The sequence below is a fragment of the Columba livia genome, chromosome 2, assembly GCF_036013475.1.
Source record: "Columba livia isolate bColLiv1 breed racing homer chromosome 2, bColLiv1.pat.W.v2, whole genome shotgun sequence".
In the NCBI taxonomy this organism is placed as follows: Eukaryota; Metazoa; Chordata; class Aves; order Columbiformes; family Columbidae; genus Columba; species Columba livia.
The window spans coordinates 121,513,441-121,541,238 of record NC_088603.1 but is presented as its reverse complement, the minus strand read 5'-3'; the positions used below and the strand labels follow the sequence as shown (position 1 = coordinate 121,541,238).

General features: G+C 35.8%; 1 protein-coding gene across 3 annotated transcripts in view; it reads right to left on the bottom strand.

Annotated features, from left to right (window-relative positions):
* RP1 (RP1 axonemal microtubule associated) overlaps positions 1 to 27,798 on the bottom strand; it is a 202,946-nt gene that overhangs the window by 114,388 nt on the left and 60,760 nt on the right. For all 3 annotated transcript variants that reach the window (XM_021292984.2, XM_065053559.1, XM_065053558.1), the window contains exons 13-24: positions 26,283 to 26,386; positions 24,112 to 24,285; positions 23,255 to 23,467; positions 21,978 to 22,155; positions 20,203 to 20,334; positions 13,574 to 13,776; positions 10,305 to 10,394; positions 7,959 to 8,091; positions 7,529 to 7,680; positions 5,194 to 5,348; positions 4,420 to 4,478; positions 29 to 192 (exon numbers count right to left, since the gene is read on the bottom strand). In XM_021292984.2, coding sequence (XP_021148659.2) covers positions 29 to 192; positions 4,420 to 4,478; positions 5,194 to 5,348; positions 7,529 to 7,680; positions 7,959 to 8,091; positions 10,305 to 10,394; positions 13,574 to 13,776; positions 20,203 to 20,334; positions 21,978 to 22,155; positions 23,255 to 23,467; positions 24,112 to 24,285; positions 26,283 to 26,386 — 1,757 coding nt within the window. The remainder of the gene's footprint in view (positions 1 to 28; positions 193 to 4,419; positions 4,479 to 5,193; positions 5,349 to 7,528; positions 7,681 to 7,958; positions 8,092 to 10,304; positions 10,395 to 13,573; positions 13,777 to 20,202; positions 20,335 to 21,977; positions 22,156 to 23,254; positions 23,468 to 24,111; positions 24,286 to 26,282; positions 26,387 to 27,798) is intronic.

The following is a 27,798-nucleotide window of genomic DNA, read 5'->3' as shown; positions in this document are numbered from 1 at the left end:
CAGTGTTTATATAACAGTCATACTATACCTTAAATGTGTCTTCACTTTTGGGATTAAACAGCTGGTGTTTCCCAGATCCCAAAATAATAGGACCAGAAGCTTTGTTTTCTCCATAAGCATAAATGAATACTGTTGCTGTTGTGCCAGCTGTTTCAAAATCCCCAGTGACTACAGTAATCTTCCAGTCTTCTTCTGTAAAGCAAAAAATAAAATCAAAATGCTTTTATAAGTGTTACTGATATGTAGCAAGTCACTCGAAAGATGTAAGTAAAAGCATAATTTAGCCCAGGGACTGTAACTACTATATGCCTAAAAGGTAATGATGCTGGGAGATGAATATTGGCTAGATGCCACATGATTCAAACTCATCTTAGGCAAGTTGTGTAACTTTAAAGATTTGGGAAGTTTGCAGCATATTAAAGCTGAAAATATGAGCATAGAGCCTAGTTATCATGGGAAAAGCCCAACCTCCAGAATTTGGATTATGACAGCACGTATAACCAAGAAATTCTATGGGAAAAGTATCAAAGCATCTCAATTAAGTACAATTTCCTCCCGTTTTATGTTGTTTTGACACATCAAAACCAGCTCTGTTTGCCTAAATGGAGGCATGACATTGAGATTAGCATGAAAAAAAATATTTTGGAGAAAATTCTGATGCTAGACGAGGACTCTTTAGAAAATCATTTTATATAAAGCTCCTGATACTAAAATGTCATCTCTGCTACCATACAATACACACAAGTTATTTAAATATCTGAAAGCAGCTTAATATAAATCTTATTTTTAAAAAAAGAACAATTCATAATTGGAAAATACATTTCTACATCTGAAAAGCTGGGATCTTATGCTATCCACCCCTTTTTGATTGCAGCTTTTGCCTGTACAAAACAAGTTCCACTTAGTGACTTAAATTCACCCCCTGCAAGACAAACAACAAATGAAATACCAGCCCACAGTCATCTTATAAGTAAATGCCACAGTGTACACTAGAGTTTCATTAATATAAAGCTGTCTGGTAATGCCTGGATGAATTAAAGCTGGCATAAGTATTTGTCTTTGGCCAGTCCCATTATCCCTCAGTAATTTGCCCCACAAAGACTGAACTGGAACAGGAAGCTTCATTTCTTGTTTTCCAAATTCTTTAGGTCTGGCTGACATCAGGTTTTGGAAGGAGACAGATTTTTAAATACACATAAATACACAGCTGGGAAATGAAGAAACAGCAACAGCTTATATGGTCTGATCAATAAAACCTGACCAGCAGGTCAAGGGAGTTGATTCTTGCCTTCTGCTCCACTCTGGTGAGATCACACCTGGAGTACTGCACCCAGCTCTGGGGACCTCAACATAAGAGGGACATGGACCTGTTGGAGCAAGTCCAAAGGAGGGCCATGAAAATGATCAGAAGGATTGGAGCACCTTTCCTGTGAAGAAAGGCTTTTGTTCAGCCAAAGAAGAGAAGCTTTCAGGGAGACCTCATTGCAGGCTTCCAATATATAAAAGGGGCTTATAAGAAAGACAGACTGTTTAGCAAGATCTGTAGACAGAACAAAAGGAAATGGTTTTAAACTGAGATTTAGACAGGACATAAGGAAGAATTTTTTTATTATAAGGGTGGTAAGACACTGCAATAAGTTGCCCAGATAAGCTGTGGATGCTCCATCACTGGAAGTGTTCAAGGTCAGGGTTGGTGGGGCTTTGAGCAACCTGATTTAGTGGAAGAAATCCCTGTGCATGATGAAGGGGGTGGACTAGGTGATCTTTAAATATCTCTTCCAACTCAAATCATCCTATGAGTCTATAAAGGAAGTGAACCATCCATTTTCCACTAAAAATTGTCAGACTCCAGTTTCTAACAAACTCTTTTGTGTCTTTGAAAATTTGCATCTTCACAGTTTTCTCTATAGACCCACTTTCTTGAAAAAAGAACCACAGCACCAGACTATGAAAGAATCAACATCAATTAGAAGGGTGAAAAGCTAAATAAACTGAAGGTGGAAACAAAGACCATAAAGCAGGGGCACCCTGCCCCATAGAAGAGCTCATTCAGCAAAAAATTCAGTCTCTTCTGTTTGCAAACAATATAATACTAGTTCCTTAAAGATAAAGTTCCTTCAGATCATTTGGCCAGAAAATGAGAACAATTCAATTCAGAAGTGCTTAAGAAGAATGGTGCAGACAAAGGTTAAAGAATAAACCCACTGCTGAAAATTCCAACTCATTCAGAAACAAATATTAATGTCAAATCAGACAAAATGTATTTTCCTTTGGAGTTATTAATTATCTGATTTATTGTACCTCAAATGTTTTGGATGCTCTTTTCTATTATCCCCTCTAAGTCTCTCTTTTGTTAAACAATGCATTTTCGAAACAATGTGATTAGTACTCTTGAGACTCTATATTCTAGCTCAACTCCTGCCTCCAAAGGATGAGTCTGGTATCTGTAAACTATTTTGCACACAAATAGAATTCTCAACACAAAAAAGAGGAATCAAACTTCCCTAAAAACATGATTAAAAGAGTTTTTGTTTATTTCTAGAATATTAGTCACAATACAACACCCTAGAAAGTTCTACTGCCCAGAAATAAAGGAATTTTGTTTTACCAAAAAAAAAAAAAAAAAGGTTAATCTAGAGTGAAAATTACATATTTAAAAAAGCTCAGATGAAAAAAGTAAGTGAACAGAATCTCAGATCAACCACTCAATCAGTAGATTGAGCAGTCCCTATAGGTGTGGGACACTGAACTTGAAGTCTCTGTCCCACTGTTCCATATTTCAGCAAGTGCCCTAAGCAACAGGCTCTTTGGTGCATACAGTTTTGGTTACCTAACTCTGATTGAGACTTCTGCAACAAATCCACCTTGCATTTCAATGAAACAGGTCTGTTTTGACAAAGGGTAATTTGTCTGTCATTGACAAAGCTGAGCGTCTCTTCTGGACAGCAAGAGACATTTCTCTCACAGGATCAGGATCAAAATGTTGTGAACAAAACGCTCACTGCAAGTCCAAGCCGATCTCCACTGAAGATAAGTCAGTTGAATACACACTTCGTTTACCTTGGCTTTTTGTCATCTTTTGTTAGGTTTATGGGGCAATTTTTATCTGCTGCAACTTTTACCATATAACCAGACAAGCACAGCTTAAATTACACAGCATAGAGATCCAGCCGTGGGTGCAGAAAGGAGTGAGCAGTTTGATTTGAACTGTGTGAAGGGAGATCTGTAGGTGCAGGCTTTGTGGAAGCAAGGTGTGCAGAACAGCTAAGGCACAGAGTGATGAGCAGTAAGAAAATGAATGCCTTCTGAAAAAGGCATAGAAAGAAAAAACGGGCAAAGATACTTGTGATTCAAAATAAAGTTTAGAATAGAATGGGATTTGAATATAATTTGTAAAATAACTGGATGCAAACTTTGTCATTAACAACCTGCCATAGGGACACTATTTAAGACAAGGTATTTGGGTCGTCATGGACATCTTGATTGATATAATAAATTATTAATAAGCATTTTCAAACTTTTCCCCCACAGCTTCTAAATTATTGTTCAAACTACAGCTTGAAGCACTTCTCACAGATGAGAAAATATTATGTGTTATTAAGAAATGTAATATAATCTGTGCTGGTTGCAAGGACAAAAAAGTCAAGCTGAACAAATATGAAATCACAGGTAAAACAGAAAATGAAAAATTAATAGTGAGAACAAAACTATATATAGACCATGAGAAAGAATCATGGTTTAAAATATTAATTTAAAAAATGAAATTAAGATAGGTGTACAATAAATACTAGAAAAATATTAATTTTCAAGCAAACAGAGAGAAAAGTAATGTGGGTGGACAGAATGACAGAATAAAAAGAAAGCATAAATAAAGTGATTTATTGTTTAAATTAAAATGTGAAGGTCAGTGCTTACTAAAATATTCAAATAGTGTGCTGCAATTAATGTTTTAAAATAAATACAAACAGCAATAAATGTGTAAAGCAATTAGTTCAGAAACAGAAACGCTTGCCATTAAAAACAGAAGACTAGAGCAGCACTTACCATTTGCTCCGCATTACAATGCTTTGCATTATAAGCAGTTTTATTTGAAATCCGGGGGGAAAAAGCTAGTTAATCAAGAGAATTAAATTAAACTGTATTCCCTGATGTACTTGAAAGAAGAGATGAAAAAAACATTCTGTGATTCTAACCAATATCAGAAAACTTCTCTCCTCATTCATTCCCTCATTGATTTCTCACTATCACCTATACCCATTATACAATGTAAACACAAAACATATTATCCCAGAAATATAACAAGGGAAACTGCAAAATGGTTAACTCTGATATTTAAAGTGCAAATTCAACTCAGATTTCTTCAGAGAAAAAGATTTCAGTTTACTGATCTTACTTCCATAAAGTTACAATAAAATTTACCTTGAGGGTATAGCTCAATTTCTGAATGAATTACACCTTGTGACATAAAAGGAAGCCACCTAAGAATAACAAAGAAAATAACAAAGCAGGTAGTAATATTTTTTTTCCCCCACCATATTACCATATAACCGAATGATCCACATCTTATTTGCATACTGAATACATGTAACAACAAAGGGTCTTTATCTCTAAAATTTTAGTAATTGATTTATATCTCTTCTGCTAAAACTTGACCACTCAGGTGTCTTCTGCAATCCTAAATGACTTTTTAAGTGTCAGTCTGTAATGAACACTGTATAACTGAAAGCCAGTGAGACCTGCTGGATATTCAGAAACTATCCAGTTTTTAAGTCGGATGAAATGCTCTTGTTTTCTTGTCTCTAGCAATCACGTTTTTCTGAAGAGACTGAATGCTACTTCTGGATGACAAATCTGTTGTCTTTCCCATTTAGAAACACACTTTAACTTAGAATCGTTTTGTGTGTTTTATACTTCCTTCTTGAATAAGTCAGTCACTCTTATAGCAGTAATCCTTTTATGATGAGGCTACACTGCACAATCTAGTAACACAGCCACAATATAAGCATTTAACCTTTGATACGGGCCATACAGCTCATTAACTCAGGCAATCTGTTCTGGAACAACCAATTTTCTGAATTTTCTGAAACGCAAAACCATTCAAATTTGTTCTTTCCTGCAAAATTCATATTTAGTACATTAATTGGCATAATACTCTTAGTGATATATATTTACGAATATTCTTGTAAAAGCTACCTTCCACAATTGAAAACGTATTCTGAGTTGGTCTCAGCTTCTCTGACAATGACTTTATCACAGTACCAATACTGGGACTTGGCATTAGCCTCACAGCGCAACAGCACCTTCTGCAGTTCTCCCAGACACACAGTTTCCACTTCAAAAACCTTGACCTAGAAGACAGAGACATCACTCCATAATTTGCCACCACTAAGTCTGAAAGTTTTAAGTATTTCAAAAGCCTAATTAACTCTCACAATGTACAAAGATTCCTGTTGCTTTTAATAACAGCTGGGCTGTACTAAGGCAGCTGGATATGAAAAGTTAAATATCTCTTGATTATGGACCATAATAAATGCAAAAACACAACTACAGTAATAATCCCAAATAAATTGCTTTTTTCAGCCATCATCCAAAATGCTGCATGCAACCCTTCACTATTGTTTCAATACCTCACCATTTACAATTATTCTTCTTGTGGTAAGAGCCAGTTAAAGCTATTACTGCCTTTTTTGATACAAATTTTCTCATATTTTTCTCTGTTCGGTCTCATCTCTATTTACATTTTATTCTGCTGGAAGAAACTGAAATCTGGCATGCCACTTGCCCCTTGTTATGCATCTAGGTTTGTACTTACAGCTGGCTAAGACTGTTTTCATAGGAGCATGAAGCTGATCAGGTGAAATGCTCAGGTTGGCAATTTTCTGTCACAGTAAAAAGCATATAACTTTCTCTAAATGTAACGGTCCAGATCACACTTCTCAGTAAAAGGAACATGAAGGAAAGAACTACACTGGAAAATTCATATCTGTAAAGTTCTCAGTCCTTGGCAAATGGCAGAACTGAGACTGCTTGTGCAACTTTACTTCTCCCTTGTGTACACGTAATATATGATCACAAGCTATTCTCTCTGAAGGATCCCTGCCTCAAATTGTGCACAGACAGGACTGCAGCCTTTTAATGCTGCTTTTTATCTTCATTATTTTTATGACTCTATGCATTATTTACTGCAACCAAACAAAGAGTTCAGTGAAGCAGAACTGATTTCCCCAGGGACTTCACTTCTGCACTTTTTCAATCGTACCCCAGTTTTCTGCAAATGCTGAAATCTATTTTTCAAAAGGTTGTCTGTATATTTGTTTTACCTACACAGTTAAAACACAGAGATTACCATCAAAAGATGTTGAAGATGCAAAGTAGTTTTGGTGCTAAACCAAGAAACAGAGGGGTTAGTTTATTGGCATATTTAACATTTCAAAGAGCTTAATATGTCCAGAGAAGAATTGTCTTTGAATGAACCTCAGTTACAGCTATGGTTGCTCAGAAATGTTAAACAGGTTAGGCAGCAAAACAGACACATACAAAAAGTGGTCACTCAAGGAAGCTTTACTTTAATTGATTTGCCTGACATCACGTAGAATATCTGTGGCAGGGATAAAATCAAGCTGTTCAAGTCAGCACTCAACTGCTTCTGTCATAAAACAATATATCCCAGGCCCTGCTCTGGCACTGTGTCGTTCACCCATTTCCATAACAAAGTGCACTTTGAACCACCTCCCTTAGCCCCTGTATAAATAATACACTCAATTTACCATCAGTCTGGCTAGAATAATCCCCCCAGAAAATCCCACTTAAATCCTGAATTTCAATTGGAATAGAACTTTATACCTAATACATGAGTAATGGTATTATATTTTAAGATAGTATAGATATATCTGTTTACCTATAGGTTATTGTTATGCTTCATATTTCAGATACTGCTCTTTATTTTCTAATTACACATTCCACTAACAGCTTGGTACCATTTGTTAGGCATATAAGTGTTAATTCTCAATAGCTCACAAAGGGAGAAACAAGCTTAATGCAAGATCATAAGAAGGCTGAGATTAGATTTAGCAGTTCCTGAAATTCAACTGCAGAAAATCAGGACAAGGTACTTATGGAGGAGATAGGAGTTATTGAAAGAAGAGTACTTTAAATATTAATCACAATACTGTACTACTACCCATTAAAAGAAATACGTAACAAACAGTCCTACTAAGATCTGAAATCATGTAACAATTTTTGTGCACATATTTTGAGCCAGCTGGAACTCCCTACACTTCAACAGAATAGGTTTTAAATTCATAGGCAGCTTTTCTCATCATCCTGGGGGATGTTTTTCAAATCACTTTATTTGTCTGTGTTTTCACTCATTCTACTCATTCCTGGATCAGTAGAAAATTATTTTCTTTAGTTCTTAAAAAAATATTTTGCTAAACCTCTGTGATCTTTTCTATGAGGAACCTGTTAAAACCAGTAAAAGTGATTTAGTTTTATTTATATGGCTAAGCAAATTGTTTTTCAGACTTACCGTTCCTTTCTGAAATGTCTCTGGTGAACCAGATTTATGCAGAAGTCTTAGACCAGAATCTCCTTTTTCTCCATAGATACACAGAAAAACTGCAGAATCTGTATCAGCTTGTTCCAAGTCACCAGTGTAGACATAAACGTGGTATAAAACAACTTCCAAAAATAAACAAAAGAAGAAAATACAAGTTATATACAATCACAATTAATTTTACTCACTATTCTAGATTAATGGAAGCAATGCCATCAAGTTCGATTTGCAACTACCTGGCTGGAATATATTCTCCAGAAATCAGTAAAACTACATGTATTTAAGAATGCTAAGGCCACATTTATGAATGTACAGCAAATGGAATATAACTCAGCTGCCATTACTACTGAAAAACAGGCAACCAGTATATACGTAACTGTGCTACTGTGAAGCACACACATACTTGGATAGATTGGTTTTCCAGCTTCCACTACTGGAAGTTCACAGACAAAGTCTCTACCATCACGATTCCTTGACAGCCTTGTGTTTGCTGGAAAATTCAGTGTTTTCTTGCTCTTTATATGTTGCAGTGTCACCTAGGGAAGAAGAAATTTCAACTATGATTCAGGACTTTCTTCACTTTCCAGTGCTTTACTTCTCAATAGCAAAACTTATTTTGTATAGCTTTTCTTCTCTCACAGAAGACAATAACATGATTAGTAAATATTGCATGCAAAATTGCAGTGTGAAAACATTATTATTTTGGCCACTACTTTGCAACTTGACTTCTCACTAGAGATTTTTTTCACACCAGTGGTATTGCAGCTGAAATTGCCAGCCTCTCTTCTTTGAATATATCTTGAACTTTAAAATTATCTTATTCTTGGAAGAAACAAATCTGTAATTGACATTTCTGAAATCTGTCAGTGAACCACCTCTATGTAACACTGTCTGGAGTACTGGAGACCGAAAACTTCCTGATAAGTAAGGTTAGATGAGACTGAGCTTTTGAAAGATGTGGAAAGAGAGACAAATTTTTATATTAAAATGAAAACAAGATGAAACTCATCTATATCCTTCTGAACTTTGGCAAGGAGTGGATATGTTGAAATATTACATCAGTTTGTATTATATTTGGCTCTACGACAGCAGAACAAAAGACAATCTGAATACCAGCACCCTCTATTTCTCTGAAGATAGTTAGAATTAAAATTCTCAAGTTATTTGCCACTGTACCATATGATATCTGTCTTACTTGCTTCCTATAACTAAAGCAGTCTTTCATCTCTCTTACGGGAGCAGTTTTTCCTAGTCTTGAATTATAGCAATGCTTACTACAACTTTTTTCCATAGGCATTCACTAGGAAAAGGAAATCAACACCAAACAACTGTCTTTCTACGGTCATGTTTTGAATGTGTATATAGCATGCATAAGCCTTGAAAATAAAATTATGAAAATAAGTATCCACATTCAAATTCTAACCCTTAGGAAATCAGGACAACATATTCCTTTATCTCACTTTTCCAATAAACTATTATTTTAAGTAAAACGAACATTTAACACCAAAACATGTATTTATTCTAACAAGAAATACTTTTGCAGCAGTGATTCTGAAACACAAATGTTTATTGGCAGAGCTCCCCCTGCTGATTCATAACAATTGCAAATATTAACTGCTTTGTCAGAAAAACACAGCTTTTGACCTGATTTATTTCTTTCTGTGAAAGAAATATTTTAAATCACAAGGTTACACTATGAAATTTGAGCCATAATGATGTGGAAATATTTTGTAACTACCAAATGGATAGTAAGATTCGTGCAACCATTTGAGCAGCTGAAACATTTATACTTACATTCAGTTTTGGTACAGTCACTGTTAAGGCCTTTGGGTTAATGTCAAAATGTGTTATTGCTGTGTAATTCTGCTTGTCTAAACAAGGCTTTTTAAGATGAATTAAAGGCCAAAGGATAAGCTTGTGTCTTTTACAGACTCAAAATAAGAAACATAACACGAATGCTTCTGTGCAATACTGAAATATACCTTACATGGGGGTTAGTGTTAGCATGAATTTAATCTGGTGAACATCCCTAAATATCATGAAAAAAAATGAGTTAAAACAGAAGGAGAAAAGAATAATTCACCAAACTGAAAAAAAACCCCAGCGGTTTCATTTTCCCTGAAAATGATCATAATTGTGAGCTACAGAAACAAAGAATCATGGAATCATTTTGGTTGGAAGAGACCCTCAGGATTATCAAGTCTAGCCATAACCTAACTCTGGCACTAAACCATGTCCCTAAGAACTTCATCTAAACGTGTTTTAAACACTTTCAGTGATGGTGACTTCACCACTTCCCTGGGCAGCTTATGTTTGGATCAATTAGAACGAGCCTACTCTTAAGCAAACTTTGTTCATTCTTCACATGTAGTTGTCATGGAATAACTGTTACTTCATCATTTTCATTTTTTTCACAGCTGGAATTTACAGCTAGAATCTCCCTAACACACTGAAGAGTACAGGTGAGGTTTCAGAAAGCAAAAGTTTGTAGAACCTATCAATACACTAAAAGTGTCATGTACAAACTACATGAATTAAGAATACTTGCAAAATAATGCTACATACTTCCAGCTCTCAGGACATGGACTGTGTCAGTGCTTATGTATAAAGAAACCTAAGAAGATAAGTAATAAGAATGTATCACAATCGGCGTTTTGTGATTCATGAAACTATGGCTTCATTAAAAGATGGGCTTTTCATTCATATAAAAATTAATAAAGCAGGAAAACGTCACCATAATAAATCTCACCTTTTGTAAGTTCCACTCTGATTGTTCATTAAGTAATCCACTGAGTTCAAGTCTTATCTTGTAGATATTTCCAATGTGTTTTATTTTAACCTGAATAAAGCCAGACCAATACAACATATAATCAAATGCAAAGATACATATAATGTACACTTTAAACTTGTGTGGTAGTGGCTGCATGCTGATTAATTAAGGCCATGACTTGCAAACTAACACTAAATCCAAATAAAGATTAAAAGCCATTTCAGTCACTCTCCCACACATAGAGAGGAAGAAGCATCCTAATGGCAAGCACAGGCTTATGAATTTCCCTTCCTGTATTTTCAATCATCACATGTGAATTAACTGAAAAATCCAGTTCTCATTTATGCGTAAACCTCATTTGCCCTGTATTTCAACATTTTGCCATTCATTCAATTTGGGCTATGTTTCTGGAAAAAATATAGCTACATTACATGATTAAAAAAAAAAGATACATTGAACTGCATGTTTATCTTTGCAATTGGTTTCAGATTTCTCTGAAACATTGTAGTACCTGAGTGTTCCGAAACAGTGCACAAAATTTTATCTGCAGATTTTGAATTATAGGATCCAGAGAAGAGACTGCTTCTCTTTTGTCTACATGAACTTCTGTCTGAGCCCCAGCTTGACCAGATTATAGCCTAGTGAAATCACAGTGCTTGCCAGCGAAATGATTTGACAGATATTTGAACTCTTCAAAGTTTGAGGAGAAAAAAAGAAAAAAAAAGTTTGCAAGGGCCATTCATGAGAGAAATGAGAAACACAAAATGCAATCCACTAAATCACAGGTCACAAATCTTTCATAATGCAGCACAGCAACATGACATGTCAGAATTAGCTCAGTGTCTCTTTGTGCTTTTGTATAATAAACGTTTATGCTTTAGTCAGTGTTACCATGCTTTAGTCAAAGATTTCTAGAAGCAAACAACTTTTATCCTTGATTTTCCTGTCATTGAAATGCACTCAGTAAATCACAAGGGTTGTTTGAGAAAGAATCTGTGGAATTCACACCTGTATTTATATTGGTATCATTGCTACATCAACCTGAATTTTATTAATGAAATAAATGTTAACTCCAGGCTTGCAGCACTGATGTGACAATATGGTTCCTGTCTTCCATCAGCTTAAGAAAATAGCTTTGTTCTCTGAAGCCAGATTCCAATATTCTTGCTTATGCTGCATAGTAACTCTCTCTATAAGTTGTCTTATTAGCGGTAACCTGGAGACTTTGGAATTAAAGTAGTAGTAAATTAAGGGTGTTTATATAGCTTGACTGAAAAAAAACAACTGTTATCATTTCCTACATATCACAAACAAACTAACCCACTTGTCAAGTAATATGATTTACTGTCTTCGAATTCACAGACCTGGTGATCACTGAACATACAGTGCTGTTGAGGTGCCTGTTTATTCTAATAAAGCCCTTTTTAGCCTTTTGGTTTTAAGAAAAATTCAATTATTAATTTAATAATATTAATTATTAATTCAAAACATAAATGTACTGAATTTTTACTGAACTTCGTCAGAATACAAAGAGTTACTTCTGCCTAAAACAAGAAGAGATCTTCCAGAAAAACACTCTGGTATGCTTCTTGATTTTTCTTGTGCATAGTCTTAGAAAGGATTAAACAGGCAATGACTACTCACATAAGTAAGGCAAGAGAAGGAAGGCCACATATGAATGGTGCTCATTTCTCAAGATAGTTCTACTTGAATTTCTAATAGTTGGGCATACTGCTGATAAAACTAAAGGTTAAAGAAAACTGATTCCTAGTTATCTGATTATTACAGGCTTTCCGAAGCAGACTTCTTTCTAGAACTCCTGGCCAGAGCTATGATTAAGTTGATTGCTTTAAAAAATAAAACCTGGTATATTCTGCTCTAGAACATATCAGTGAAAAAAACCAAGCTGAAAGATATTAATGGTAAAAAGAAGATGTAATGTTTTCAAGTCTTACATTCCTACCCTCATTTGAAGACTTATCCCACTAAACAAGTACAGAATAAAGTTTAAAGAGGAAAAAAAAAAAGAAGAAAGGGCTTTTAGTCATAGTCTTTCTTTGTGGATTTATCTACCGCGGACTAAAGAGTGAAAAGCACTTCGGTGACATTTGCTGTTTCATGCCTGAAAGCAGTAGTGTCAGCGTGATATAAAGAATCACAGTAGTAGCCCCAGGTGCTGAAAGATTCTGCTCTCTCACAAGATCAATATCCACAGTGCACAGCCATAATGGGCAATATCTATTTTAGAGAAAAAAAATAAAAAAAATTGGTCCATCTCTTTAGAATGTATGGATTAACATTGCAAAGCTGCCATTACCCCATGTTACTTATAAATTATTCACTAATTAGGAGAACAGGATTCCCTGTGGAATATAGTCTACGTGCTCAGAAAATGGACATTAGAGTTGGTTATCTTCCTGTCTCTGCCCTTTTCATAGACAGTATTATTATTAATATTGTTGACAGTAACAATCTTGATTTGTGCCAAGATTGTATTAGAAGAGTCGATAAGTGCAGAAAATAAATGTGCACAAAATGTGAAAAACATACCTGCTTCTTCAGTTAGCTGAAGCCAGAGGTGTGTTACATGTGTCTCAGGCAGAAAAAAATTAAGCAAAACAGAAGTTTTAGCCCCTTTGGTTATTTCCTCTCAGACTACCTAGATGTAATTGGCTTATTACAATAGAGGTGGGGTATTAAGTATTAGCAGAACTCTGTGTTTTCGTGACAGGATAACATGCAGGTTTTATTGAATTCTTAGTAATTTCATCGGTAAATTTTCTGGAACTTCAGCTATTTCTAATATGAGAGCTGAAAAAAAGGGTTTCCTTCCGTAACTGAACCAGTTCCACACTACACATTTTATAGGATGCTTTGAAAAATGTATGCATGAAGATTTCATTACTAAAGATCCCTAAATGATATACAAGTCTTAGATCAGGCATGGTTTATTTAGGAGTGGATAGTTTTTAAAGCTAATTTCAAATCAATTACCTTAAAGAAATCAATTTACTCCTGCAGCTGTCCCATTTGGACTACTGTAGGAGGGAGAGGGGGTTAAAAGAAAGAGCATTTCCTCTGTTGCTAACTATAGGCATCAAGCTGATTTAATGCAGAATTCATAGAGATTAGATAGAGATTTATTGTATGCTGTAAACATGGGAGAAAAACATTTTTTTCTTTTCACAAGACAGAATAATCTTTGAAAAGGTACACCTTAAATTATGTTTTTAGCCTTCATTAGCCACCTGAAATTCGTTCTCCTGCCTAGGAAGAAACAGCTGCTTTCTGTTGTCCTTGCCAAGAGTTATTGGTCCAGCTACTCCTTTGTCTCCATATATCCAGAGAATGACATTTGCTTCAGTTCCTGCATTTCCTGTCAGCATTAACACTTTCCATTCATCATCTGGAGGAAGGGGACACTTGCCACCTTGGGGATTTCTCATTTCCTCTGTGAAATACAGAACATTAGTGGGAGATGAAAATCGACATGAAACTGCCAGTCGCTGTTGTAACTTCAGCACATAAGGAGACCATAACAGAGAGGGGATTGTATTTTTCACAGCAAGTGAGAGTCAGAAAATATTGATTTATGTTTCTTGTCTAGACCAAAATGTACAGATTATTTGAGCTATAAGAGTCAACTGGAAAAGAACAAATATCTTTCACATGTGGTATCATCATGTTATTCTTTATACATATTCTGGTGCAGAGTAAGGATGCTATGATGCAGAACTATGTGCATTAAATCAACACTTCTAGTTCCTTAAAGTGACATTTAGAAATTAGTATAATTACTTGTAAATATTCCTCTAATGCCTTGTGTTCAGACATCATTAGCAGAACCACGTCTGACAATAGAGAAAATTTTCATTTCAAATGAAAAAAATCATTCAGGAAATTAACTTTCTTTAAGTTAAATATTAACTAAATACTGTAAAATACTCAAAAAGGAATACAATGTATCTTTATCCAACCATACTTACACATACGGTACCAGCATTTGGGCTAAGGCAGGTTCTGCATGAAAGAGGCAACTGCAGCACAGTACCACTTTATGAATAAATTTCACAGCTTTAATGGCTGAGCAAATATAATTTTGGAAAACATACATTTCATTTCAGAATAGCACCTAGTGATCTTTTATCTACCCTAAACAGAAATATATATGGGCAAAGATGTCAAATGGCACCTCTGTACATGAGATATGAAAAAATACACACTCTTGGGATGAAAGAATTTAGTTGTGAGTATTCCAGTCAAAGTGGAATTTATAAACATCAGACGTCTGGAACACAACTCCTCAATAATGGGACCACTGACCATGAAATCCTCTACAAAACAGGGAGTCCTTGCCCCGGGAATTTATAATTTGTTCTGGTACAAGAGGCAAATATGAACCCTAAATCTGAAAAGATGAACCAACACATTGCCTATATACCATGTCCTGCAGGGGCTCTCAAGCTGCTCTTCATGAGGCCTTTTCATGCGACTGCAAAGAGACTTTTAATTTGCTAACCATAATGAATATAATCTGTGCTGCAGATTAATTTTCATTTGTATCCTCCAGCTCATTCTTCATCCATTAAGTAGTTTTCTATGGACCAAGCTTTCGGAGGCCAGAGACTACAAGCACATAATGGAATTCACTTACAGTTTTGCAGAATTCATAAATAGCCACTGATACAGATTTGTTGAAGAATTCCCAATGCATCACCATGTATGTTCCTGCTGCACTACATACCTTGCTATCAGAGCCCTTTGCTTTTCTATTTACTTGATTAAAATGCTGTACTGAGTTTCTCTGGGATGGAGTTTTCCCTTCACTTATTAAACTGTCTTTATTGCAAAGGAAAAAAAAAAATAAAAACAAGTGATGCAAGAGCAATCACTCACCACAAGCAAAATGACACCTGAGTAACAACTGCATTGAAAAAACTCCTCTATAGCTTTATTGCTGAGCATGACAGCCTATGGTATGGAGTATCGCTTTGGTCAGTTGGGGTCAGCTGTCCCAGCTGTGTCCTCTCCCAGCCTCTTGCCTACTCACTGGGAGTGCAGAGTGAGAAACAGAGATTGACTCAGTGCTGTTCAAGGAACAGCTGAAATGTTGGTGTGTTGTCAACACTGCTTTGGTCACCAGGCTAAAACGCAGCACCAGACAGATAACTACAAAGAAAATTAAGTTGGTCCTAGTCAAGTCCAGTACAAGTAGTAAACAAGATAAAGCAAAACCTGTGACAGAAATTTGAAAAATTTATCTGTGCTTTGTTGCTAGCATTAACACACAAGTTTGAAGGCAAAGTGAAAAGCAGTTTTGAATCTGGGAGACTTGCATTTTAATCAAAACTTGTAAGCAACCCATTCCACATCCTGCTGAAACATCAGTGAAGTAAATTCGATAAGTGAAGCAGGATTGATCCAATACTGAGACATGATCCTGATCTTCCCTTTACATTTCCTTAAATGTCACATTATTAAATAAATGTTTCTTTCTTAAAAGTCGTACTCAAAAGGAATTATATAGTTGCATGGATCATCAGGTTGTCCTATAGGTTAAATTAACACGGAAACTAAAGCACTGAACCTGAATTATAATCCACTAGTATTGAACTCTTAACTGAAGTGAAATAATTGCACAAGGAATTGCAAAGGAATTAGGATACAGTAGAAAGTTATATCATAAATAAGGACTAACATCTGGAGTCAGGGGAAATGTCAGCCCTGACAAAGACTGTAACATTTGGTTAATCAATTTTTAAGAAATTTGGAACAGTAGTAGTATGACTTCTACACCAATGCTTCTAACAGCAGTGGTATGCCTTCTGAATGGTTATAGTAATTTAGAAATAGTCAGTAGTGTCATAATAATTGCTGGTTTTATTATATTCTTCATCATGACTGAGAGCAAGTTATTCTGAAAGAAAAAAGAAAATCCACATACTAAAAATAAAGCAAAAGGCACACATTTTATGTTTACCTGAATAAAAAGTTAAAGACACTTGTCTTTCTGTGGCTGAAAGAAGACAACTATAGTAAAGTACTTGCTTTGGTATAATAAATATTTCTGAGACCTTCACTGTGTAACTTTCTGTAACTGTATTTACCCATCTTCTCACCTGTAATTCTGAACGTTAGAGTTCCTTCCAGCAATCTAAAACCACATCTTTCTTATGGCAAAGAGATGAAAATTTTAATGAAATGCAGCGGTATTCAAGAAGCAGAAGGAATCCAGGCTGCTCTGTATGCTTAGCACAAGAATTCTGTACTCAGGTTATTGCTACCCAAAGCAAGCTACTGCAACCTCAAACTATTACCTCTTGAAAACAATTATAATGTACAAACAATTCACAGGCTTAGAACGCTTTTTCCCTCACAATTCACTGGCTCTTCTTACAAATGGAAATGAGTGGCATTAATTTGTTACAGGCTAAAAATATTCCAGTCTGAAAAGAGGATTTGATGGTTACTCTGCATTAGTCATGAGAGTTTCAACTTCATGACACCATCTGTAAATCTGTTGAGAAAAAATTCATTCTGATAGGCCTGCGTGAGAGTGATGAAGTCACAATCCTTCACACAGTTTCATAAATGTAACTTTATTTTTTATTTACTTATCCTAAATCTAAAGCAAAAACAAAATTATCTTGTCCCAGAAGATCATATGATTGAGTGAACCATCAGAAAAACTAATCTCTAGAGCAGAAGCTTGGACAATAAAGTTGATGAATTTTTATTACATCTTTTTGTAAACCAAATGGAAATGAGATTATGTTTTATTTGTATGTTATTTTCCCTTGTAAGTAAAATATATTAAAAATTAAAAGTAACTAACATTATACCAGGCATAGAGAAAAGGAATTTGGAGGGTATAGAAATAATTTATCAGAGATGCAACTTGCTAATACCAAACCACAAAGCTGTTCTCAACATCACAGACTGTGTTTGTGTCATGGAAGTTCATGACATCTCTTCCCTTGCTTTCACTGGCACACACAGGCATCTTTTCACCATTGAAGTTTAAACATGATTTGACAAACACAAGGAGCAAACAAAGACAAAATCCCCAGCAATCACTTGGGAAATACCATGAGATTCTTCCATGCTCACTAGTTAATGCATAATATGACACAAGTCTATATTTTCAGCAGGATTCTTGATTTTGGCTTGCTTTTGCAATGCGTAATGGAAGAGTAAAAAGGGCTTTATAAAAAACCCACAGTTTTTGGTTTGAGTTTTTAGTGTCTTCTGTTTCATGTCCTTTACCCCCAGACTTTGTGATCCTCTAACCACATATGTATTTTTTTTCCCTTCTGGTTTGGGTAGCACATTTTCATCTTTCTTAAGTCTATGATGTGGTGGCTTTCAGCTGACTTATCTCTAACAGTTACTCTAATTTCTCCATCCTGTGAGTTGTTCAATGGAAGCTGGAACCTGATGTTATCCTTGGTACAGTGGAAGGGCTTTCTTGAGGAACAGAGAACTCACACTGTAACAGGAGAAGCCTCAACTATTGTAGTACAATTTTTCATTTAATTAATCCTAAATCAATTATTATTTCTGAAAACAACAACCAAAACACAGCTACTGGTTAGCAGACACAGACATAAAAAAGATGGCCCGGTCAGTCTAAGGATTAATCTGCTCTGAGTTTGGATGTTATGTGTACTGCTGGGTTGTGCACTCAATACAAACATCAGCCTTTTTCTAACATTAACTCAGAGTGAAAAAAGAAAATGAGTATTTAATGAATATCAGTTTGAAAATTAAGGCTCACCTCTATATGTCAAAAGTCAGTTACCTTTACAGTATCCTAAGTGAAAACATCTTACTAAAAATGAGCATTTTCTTCGAAGGGCAGAGTAACTAACTTTGATATTTCTATTCATTTTGCATAAGTAGAGCCACATTTCTGAAGGTCAGAAATACTTCTTACAAAGTGCTATAGACTCTCTGTAACCAATTTCATGGCAGATATTGCTTTTATAAAAGGATCCTTTGTATCCAACCTTAAAATCAACCATCTTCTTTGAAAACAAGTTTGATGGCTTGTGTATTGCTGCCATGGGTTTCAAATGTCTCACCAGTTGCTGACAATCCACAAGATTTTGGAAAGGCTTTGTGACACTATGATACAACATGAACTCTGGTCAAACAGAAACAGAAAGTGGGTGTTTTGAGCTAAGAATGGGAACTTTGCCAGAAACAACTAACAGTAATTGATGATAATCCATACTTATCCTTTGAATTCAACCAGGATACTCTGGCTCGACTGAATTCATAGGATCATAGAATCATTTTTGTTGGAAAAGATCTCTGAGATTGTCAAGTTCAACCATTACCCAGCACTGCCAAGTCTACCTCTAAACCATGTCCTCAAGAGACACATCTACATGTCTTTTAAATACCTGCAGGGATTGTGACTCAACCACTTTCCTGGGTAGCCTGTTCCAATGCCTGACAACCCTTTTTGTGAACTTTTTTCCCCTAATATCTAATCAAAACCTCCCCAGTGCAACATGAGGCCATTTCATCTTGTCCTATCACATGTTACTTGGGAGAAGAGACCAACACCCTCTATGCTACAACCTCCTTTCAGGTAGTTGTAGACAGTGATAAGGTCTTCCCTCAGCCTCCTTTTCTCCAGGCTAAACAGCCCCACTTCCTTCAGTTCCCTTCTTATAAGACTTGTGCTCTACACCCTTCAACAGCTTCATTGACCTTCTCTGAACTCTCTCTAGCACGTCGATGCCTTTCTTGTAGTGAGGGGCCCAAAACTGAACACAGTACCCAAGGTGGGGCCTCCCCAGTGCCGAGTACAGGGTGATCACTTCCCTAATCCTGCTGGCCACACTAGCTCTGACAAAAGCCAGGATGCTGTTGGCCTTTTTGGCCCTCTGGGCACACTGCTGGCTCATATTCATCCAGCTGTTGACCATCACCCCCAGGTCCTTTTCTACTGGGAAGCCTTCCAGCCAGGAGATCCTTCTTGATACCTCACATCATACCCTGTGAACGAGTATCCCATATTTGATGTCTTGTTCATATTGCCAGACTTTTTATGTACACTTTAAAATAGCAGTCCAAGGATCAAATTCAAAACCAATCCACCCCAGTTACTACGTTAATGCCTTTGGGACCACCTTTAGCCAAATAAGCATGTCTCCCATAGTGGAAGTGTTAATATAATCTTGTCTCTAAAGATCACTAAAGGTAACAGATATTTTTCCACCACGTGAATGTGCCTCAATGTCCTGTGTAGACCTCAGCAGTTTCCCTTGATCTGATCTACTTTTTGTGGCGACACAACACAATTCAGGTGGTGCAGACAGAAGCCTTGGGTAGATTGAAATAAAAAGCAAACATAGTTATCCCCACTCCACAAGAGATGTATCATTCCCTGTTTTGTTTACTTTCTTAGTCACACCTTCTTTGGTTACTAGGATGCTGAATATTCCTGTAAAATTTTTGAATTGGGGAAATCATTATCTGAGATCATTTATGCAACTTCTGTAGTTAAAGAAAGTGCTTGTTTATTCTAGTAAAACATATCTGGTAAACTGTCACTCCGGAAGCAACATTAAAACATTGTTTATCTATTCCTACCTGCCTCAATATAGGTATAAAGCTATCATGCTAGTTGCAAGCTAATTGTTGCCTTATCAATAAACCATATTTCAATGCCCTTTTAAAAAACCAGTAAAAAGTAATACATTTTTTGTTGCATGTATGCAACATTTTTTGTTGCATTTATGTATAAATCTATAGTCTAGAAAAGCTATTCATTGTCTTTCCTGAGGTAAGTCATTACAAATGTGCATGGAGGGTAGACATAACATAACACTGTATCACAGCTAGTTTGTAAACTGTTGCTTACTTGAGGGTGGAAAAGATGCAAAACTTTGAGATATTGGCTTCTGGGATTTTGCTGGTTGGAACTGAAATTCTTTGAAGTCTTTCTTCTTTCGATTGGGTGCTGCAGATGTTCCCATAGGCTTTTCCCAGCCAACTAAAACAACAAAATGTACATTCTGTCACTAGCTACAAATCAATTGTTTTTTCTTGTTTGGAAGCTTCAGATATGTTCAGTGACAAACACTAATCACAGATCTTACAATGAATGCAGTGGACACCAAAATCTTTATGTATTGCACAGCCACTAGCTATTAGATTTTATTGTTAGCATACCAAGAAAAGCCTGTTTATCGCTTTGAAAATCTGACTAGCAATTTAACCTTGATGTTTGAATAAAATTACTTGTTAAAATGCAGTTTTCCCCAAGATAAGTTTCTCCACCCCCCTGAAGTTTTCTTTCTGAAGAATGGGAATGCTGAAATGTAAACTTCTAGAGATCATTACTGATAATATGAAGTGACAAACAGACAGTCTTTGTTGCTGTCATAGAAAATATCAGTTCCTTTTATCTTCTCTTTAGTGAACAGAATTCAGGAGAATCCAAGCCTGTAATGAAGTAACATTTAGCTTTATTTTGATGGCATAAGTAAGATCTGCTTGGTTGAGAATTTCCATTGAAAATCCTGATCTTCCAAAAAGTAGCAAAGAAAAATACTTTCCTCATTTCTACAAGGACTCAGTAACTGAAATATTCTTGTCACCTTATAGCAAGTAGGGACTGAATGGTAGGGATATCCTTACAGTGATATTCATAATGCTTCTGTATGTCTCACTCACAATATATATAGAGTGATTAATAATAAGACTGGCTGTACATTTTGATATTTTCCCTTTGCTGGTCAAAGCATTCGAGATGACCCTGCTCTGCTTCTGTCTGGCAAAAATCTGACCAAATTCTCAATTTTGAACTGATGGCCAGTTTAACATTTTCATGAGATATTTCATTTCTTGACCTCTTTGACTATTTCCACTGGATAAGAATACGAGTACTGCGATTCCGCTGTGTTCTGCATTATAATCCAAGTCAGCTATCTATGTTTGGTAGTCAATTGCTCACCAAATTAAAAACTACTTTCTCCTGAAGGGGAAGACACAAGTAGACAGTCCAGTGACAGTGATCCAGAGTGTGCTGAGAGCTAGTTTCTGAGTCCTGGCTAGCTGACAGATCAGGTCTCTAGTGAGGGAGTTCTCTGGCTGCAATAGCTCTCAAACCTGACTATGGGACACAAGAATCACATAATCAATATACTAGTGGGGGAAGTACAATGTATTTCACACCATTACAAAAGAAACTGAACACTGTTAAGCAGGCCCTCTCTAAAGTCTACTATTTTCCCTATAAAATCAGGAAAGACCGGGGTATAGCTGTCAGCAAGGAAACATCTCCCAGGCTTCCATAATCTGTGGCCAGAATGGGGAGTAGACCTAGGAAGTCAACTCCATTTCTGACTTGTCACCTTTTTTGATTCTTATGCTTGGAAGTTTGTTTGCTCAGTAAAAAAAAAAAAAAATAGATTTCTTCTCCATCATTTATTGTTATAAAAAGAAAGACATAAAAAAAAAAAAAAAACTACGTAGGAGACATTAATTGCGGGCACAATAAACTTTTCACCTTTAAAACTACTGAAGCACAACAAAGAAAATTGTGTCAATCTTGCTTTTACACTTTGGCTTTGAATTTGTCATCAGAAACACTAATCACTAAAGAAATCTATAGATTATTAAGTAATTACATACATTTGATGATCTGTGGGTAGAAAAAAATGTTTTTCTCTCCCGTCTTAATGAGTGGCTTAGTCTGGCCATCTGGCAGGAGACCAACATATAGGCCTTTGTTTGGCACTGATTCAAGACTTACAGATCCAGTTTCCAAATTCTTCTCAATTTTGAAGTGACAGTATTCATCACCTGTACTCTAGGAAATCAAAAAATGAAATGTGGATTCAACAATTGAACTGATGTAGCTAGGCAAGTTGGATGTTTCTTAGGACTTAAATATTATTAACTTCTAATAACATTTCAGATTAACTCTAGGTTCTTCACAAGGTCCTACATTATTACACACACACACCTTGGACTTGCTTATTCCTTTGTGAACAGAAAAATCGATCACATAATTTGAGTAAGTGAAAGATCACATATGAAAGTATTCATATTTTTGTTAGGATATAGGCAAAGTCTGAGATATATTCAAAGGAGTTTCTCACATAATCCACTTGCATCTTAATTATTCATTAGTCAGTTTTATTATCCATTTATTTAAACTCGGTATCACTCTAAACCCCTGAACATGTTTGTGCTCTGTCACATTCAAAACAATTATATCAGTTCATATCAGCAAGCAGACAGAGGATTAGTAAATATTGAGTCTAATGAGCAAATACTAATGTCTCATTATCTTTTTTGCTCTCAAAATTAAATGTACAACAGCTAAAATCCTAGATGGTGGAGAATATTGTAGGACTGAAAATCAGAATATGTCAACAATTCCCCAAGTCTAGTTTTATTAATAAATATCCAGGCTAGTGGTGAGGCACTTCAGGAATAAACTTTATGTGGTTGCCTGATGAAGTAAAAAATCAGGTTCTTCATTTCAGACAAAACAGAATGATTTGTAAAAGCTAGAATGTCAACAGCACTTCAACCTCTTCCAAAGTCACACCAGTATAACTGTGGTTGTTTAATAAAAACCAAATTAGCCTAACAGAATCTTGACAGACAGTCATCAGCTATCTAGCAACAAATAAATTTTAACTGCATCCACATTCTCAGTGGTTTAAAAATATAATCAAATCTTTACAATCTAGTGCCAAATAGACATGATAGCTTCTCTTTCTGTATTTTTCTGTCTTTCCTTGGGTAAATGAAAAAAAAAATCTGAATAATTTTAAATCTCAACAATGTTCAATGTTTTATCCCATTTCTATCCAAACGAGTAAAAAAAGTATTCTCTGATATCACTCACAATTTACTCAAACTACCTGCAGAGAGAAATATAAACAAGATGAGCTTACTGTTCCATTACACTGGTCATCTTTGATCTTCAGATACATTCTTGGGTTTCTCACACTTTCAAACATGCAGACTCCAGAGACAATTTTATGCACCTTCCAGTAGGATTCCTGCTGCTGCTGACCTGCTCCGCTGCAGCTCCCATCAGGTCTCATGGACAGAGCCTGGCAGAAACTGGTGTTGAGCAGAATGATGGCACCATGGTGAAACACACCCTTCAGATTAGAGATAACAAGTCCTTTGTGAATAGCACAGCTTTTGTCCATATTAAACTTTGACATTTATGTTGTTCATACTGGTTTATTTTAAGCACTTATTAATGCATTTCCACATGTAAAACGTAAATTAATAATGCTCAACTAATTCAAGTATACCTCCAGCCTTTGAATACTTGCTGCTTTCTGTGCAGACACTAACCTGGATGGTGGAAATCGTTCCCTACTCCTGAGCTTCCCTGCTTTTTATTGTTCAACTGTGCAGCACAACACCCAGAGCACAGGCAGAGTGGCAAGTCAAGGAACTTGTTTGCATTTCAAATTAAGTAATTTCCCATGCAGCTCTCCTGTATGCATCTACCCTCCTACTTTTGGAAGGTTTTCTAAAAAGTCGAGAGATGCATCTTTTCTGTGTAACAGCCCACCCTATTTGCATGTACCAGTTGCAGAGTCGGCATCCCTCCCCGAAGGACAGCAATAAAGAACTTCTCAAGTGCCGCCTACCTCTTAAGCTGTGGTTTAGCTCCACCTGGTGGGAGAGGATTACTCTTCTAGCTTGCAATCCTCGGACATTTGACTAGTTACAATCTGATTTATAACAGTAAATTTTGGAAGTCTTCTTAATTTCCCTCTGCCCGCCTTACCTTGACGTGCACAACAAATTCTTTGGAAAGTCCAGCATATCCTGTTGTTTCATCAGCTACTTTGCCTTGAAGATTGAATGTAACAGTGTGACCTGGGATCCTGGCTGACTCAAGAATGGTGCAACCATTTGGTTGAAGGTGAACACAGAGCTCACAGCTAGTCTTGTCTTTGCTCTAAAAAAGTAAAAGTAAGAATAATAAATTATATTAATTACTATGTATGGCAAAATCCAGAACAGAGAGTGTTACAATATAGTTTCTGTATTGTTCAAGTTTCCACAATATTACCAGTCTATCACAAAAATGTCTTCATCTTTTTCAGATTTCCAATCCTGACACTAAAGTCCTAAAATTGTGGACTCTAGAATTTCAAAGCACAGAAACAGTTCATCTTAAGATGACACAAATCTGGGGATAACAGGAAAGATACATGGGTGCGTCAATCAGAGATAGTTAAAGTCTCAGCCGGCAAAACTTGGCAAAGGAGGTTGGAATACGAAATTGATGTAGACAGAAAATGAACCACAGCAACATTCTGTCACCTCCTTCATATGCCTCAGTGTTTTTCCTCATTTACTTATACTCTTCTCAGAGAAAACACTTAAGGATTCAGAAGTTTTGCATGAAAGAGTACAGCAACACACTATCCATGCTTGTCTGTTCAGGTTTGCAGACTATGTGATCCCATTGTATAAAATACACAATATTCAAAACACCTACTTAGATATTTTATCAACTCCATCATCATTCTCATGTTTAAATAAAAGTAGGATCTTAATAAATGTAAAATGCTAATAATCAGCCCAATAATTTAAAAGACTTCTGGCTTACATCGCCTAACATTTTTTTCAGCATTTTTAAGACTGTGAAAACATCAGTATTTCTGGGGAAATGTTTCATTTCCAATACACTACATTTTGAAGAAAAAGCTTCATACTCAAAAAAAAAAATGTCTATCAGATTCAATATACTTCTAAAAGTAAAGGAAATATTGTATGTATTTTAGAAGTGGCTGTGAAACAAGTGAACCAGCATGTCCCCAAAGTATAATTAAGTATGCATTGTAAAGCCAATTGCTATTTTTGTATTGCCATTTTGTTTTACATTTACCTATCTTCATTCCAAGGACCCCCAAAAGTTTTAAATTACAGCATTTTTCACATTCCCTGGGAAAAGTAATGCCTTGTACAACTAAAAGTAAGAAAATTGAGATCCATATTTTCTAGAGGTTGCTGAAACTCGTAAAGCATGTCAGTAGCAAGTCAGAAAAGAGAAAGTTCAAATTTAAGTACTCAGTTAATAACGTCTCTCTATTAAGAAATACTGCAATGTGACATGCTGCAAAAGGTTCTCTGTACCAGAATTACACCAATGAACATGAACACTGGAAAGTCCTGCAAGGAGGTCTGACAGTTGTCTGGCAGCCTGATGCCATCCCCATTAAGAAATCAGACTCCACTGAGAGAACTCTATTCCCACTCATGCCAGTGCACATCATGTAAAAGAGGAATGGGACTAGCTTTGACTATAAGATTATTCACTGGATAAATAACGGGAAGAACTGAAAAAAGTGAAAGGGAATCAGCTTCTTCTCTCATCAACAGAGGAATTTAATCAGAAAGAACTAATTTCTACAACTCCATTTACCTACTTGTGTACTGCAAGTGCTGAGAAATAAAGGCAATAGTAAGACTTTGAAAATGGTATGAAACAAACCATAATGGATCAAAACAAATCTGGAATATTTCAATTTGCTTATGTCAGGCATATTACTTAGAAAAAGACACAAAGGGAAAAATGGACATTTAAAATCAATCCTTAGAACTTATATTTATGCAAAAAAGATGAAATATTAGGGCATTCCAGGTACTTCACCAGCATGTGACAAGCCAATATAAATAACAGCTTGGAATGGCCCGGTATTCCTTCATCAAATATATAGTCCATTAAAAAATCCTACCAAAGAGTAAAAAGTAAACTGAGAAACCATCCAAAGTCTTAAGTATAGATTTGCCTACTCATTGTCAATTTCCTGGGTTCAGTTCTGCGATTCTTTGCACCTTATCTGACTGGAAGTACAATTATGTATTAGACAGATTAAAAACAGCATCATTTTGAATCAGAAATTGAAATGTAATTCTGAAGCAGAAATCAGTAACAGCATTTGCTACCTTTCCAATTACACGACCATTGACAAGAGCAAGAGCAAGCTGTGGCATCTGATGACTGCTGAATATACATATATTTCTCCTTTTGACATTTACATCAAAAAGACCTAAGAGTTAAATGAAAAAAATGTTAGAAGTATGAAAGTAGATCAAATAACATTTACATTTAATTGCAATCTATAGTTTATCATTTTCAAGGAAAAAGAATTAATGAAGTGTTTTACTCAACAGTTTGACCTCTCTGATCAATTAATCTCCACATTCCTTCAGGAAAGTGCATCTAGAGACTGCTGTCTACTTCACTGCCTTGAGGAGAAAAACCCTGAGAGGTAATGATAAGGAACAAATTTCTTTTGACCAATGTGTATGTTTAAAAAAAAAAAATCCACAAAAAGCAGCTGAGGACTCCAGCATAATGAACTGGAATACAGAAATGAACTAGCATGATAAATAACAGTCACATAAGGAACATCAAGCTCTTGGGTAGGAAAAGAGAATTCATTTTATCTGTATCCATATTAGAATTTGTAAAGCAAATCTTGCAACATAGCTCATCACTTCTAAAATTTTATATGTGGCCAATTTTCCAAACAATTACCTCTTATAGCTAGAAAATACTGATGAAAGATAAAATAATGTCATTTTTACTGTTCCCAGTGGCAGCAGCTAGATTTTTTTTAAACAACTGTTCTACCAGTACATTATGTTGCCTGAAGTGTAGCTTTCTCTGGAGGACTTCTGTTGTGTCCATAACTTAAGATTTTCAGGATGTCATTGTGACCATGTGAATTATACACTGAAGAATCATAGTGCCCATTGGGACGATGTCACAAATCATAAAATACAGATGGGGCTTCTAGTCCTTCGGGCAAGATAGGGATGACACATAAGTGTCACAATGCTTTCCGAGATAAAGCTTCCCGAGAAATTAAAAAACCCTAGACCAAATTATCATTATCAATTTGAAGGCCTTTGAATTATATTACTTTGGATCTGCTGAAGACAAACGGTTGTATCAGTATCTGAAATGCAGAATTTTATTTTAGGAAAGGTAGATAATTTATGTCACAAGGCTTTATTCCAACACACACACAAAGAAGCAGGGACCCTAAATGAAAATTTAAACGACAATTCCCAAGTAAGCACCTGTGGGCTTCTGTTGAGTAAATTGCTGCACATATAAGTAAAACAAACAAATCTGGAAGAAGGAAGAAAGATATCGTTCTGAAGGCAGAACAGTTGCATGATAAGTGTCTGCATTCATTTTGTACTTGTGTTTGGTTTGTACTCTAAAGTATGGAAGAAGAACATTATTCCTGTGTCACTAACTGTTCCTCTGATATTCAGGGCAACTTTATCATATTGTTCAGAAAAAACAAGCTCTTTTTAATTACCAGTTTAATTCCTAAGTATTCCTAAATCCTTGGAAGGTTGTGGGTCAAACTATTCACTTTTCTGAATTCCAATCTAAATTAATTAACAGTTATATGAAAATTGGGAAACAGTCTGCAAAATGAAC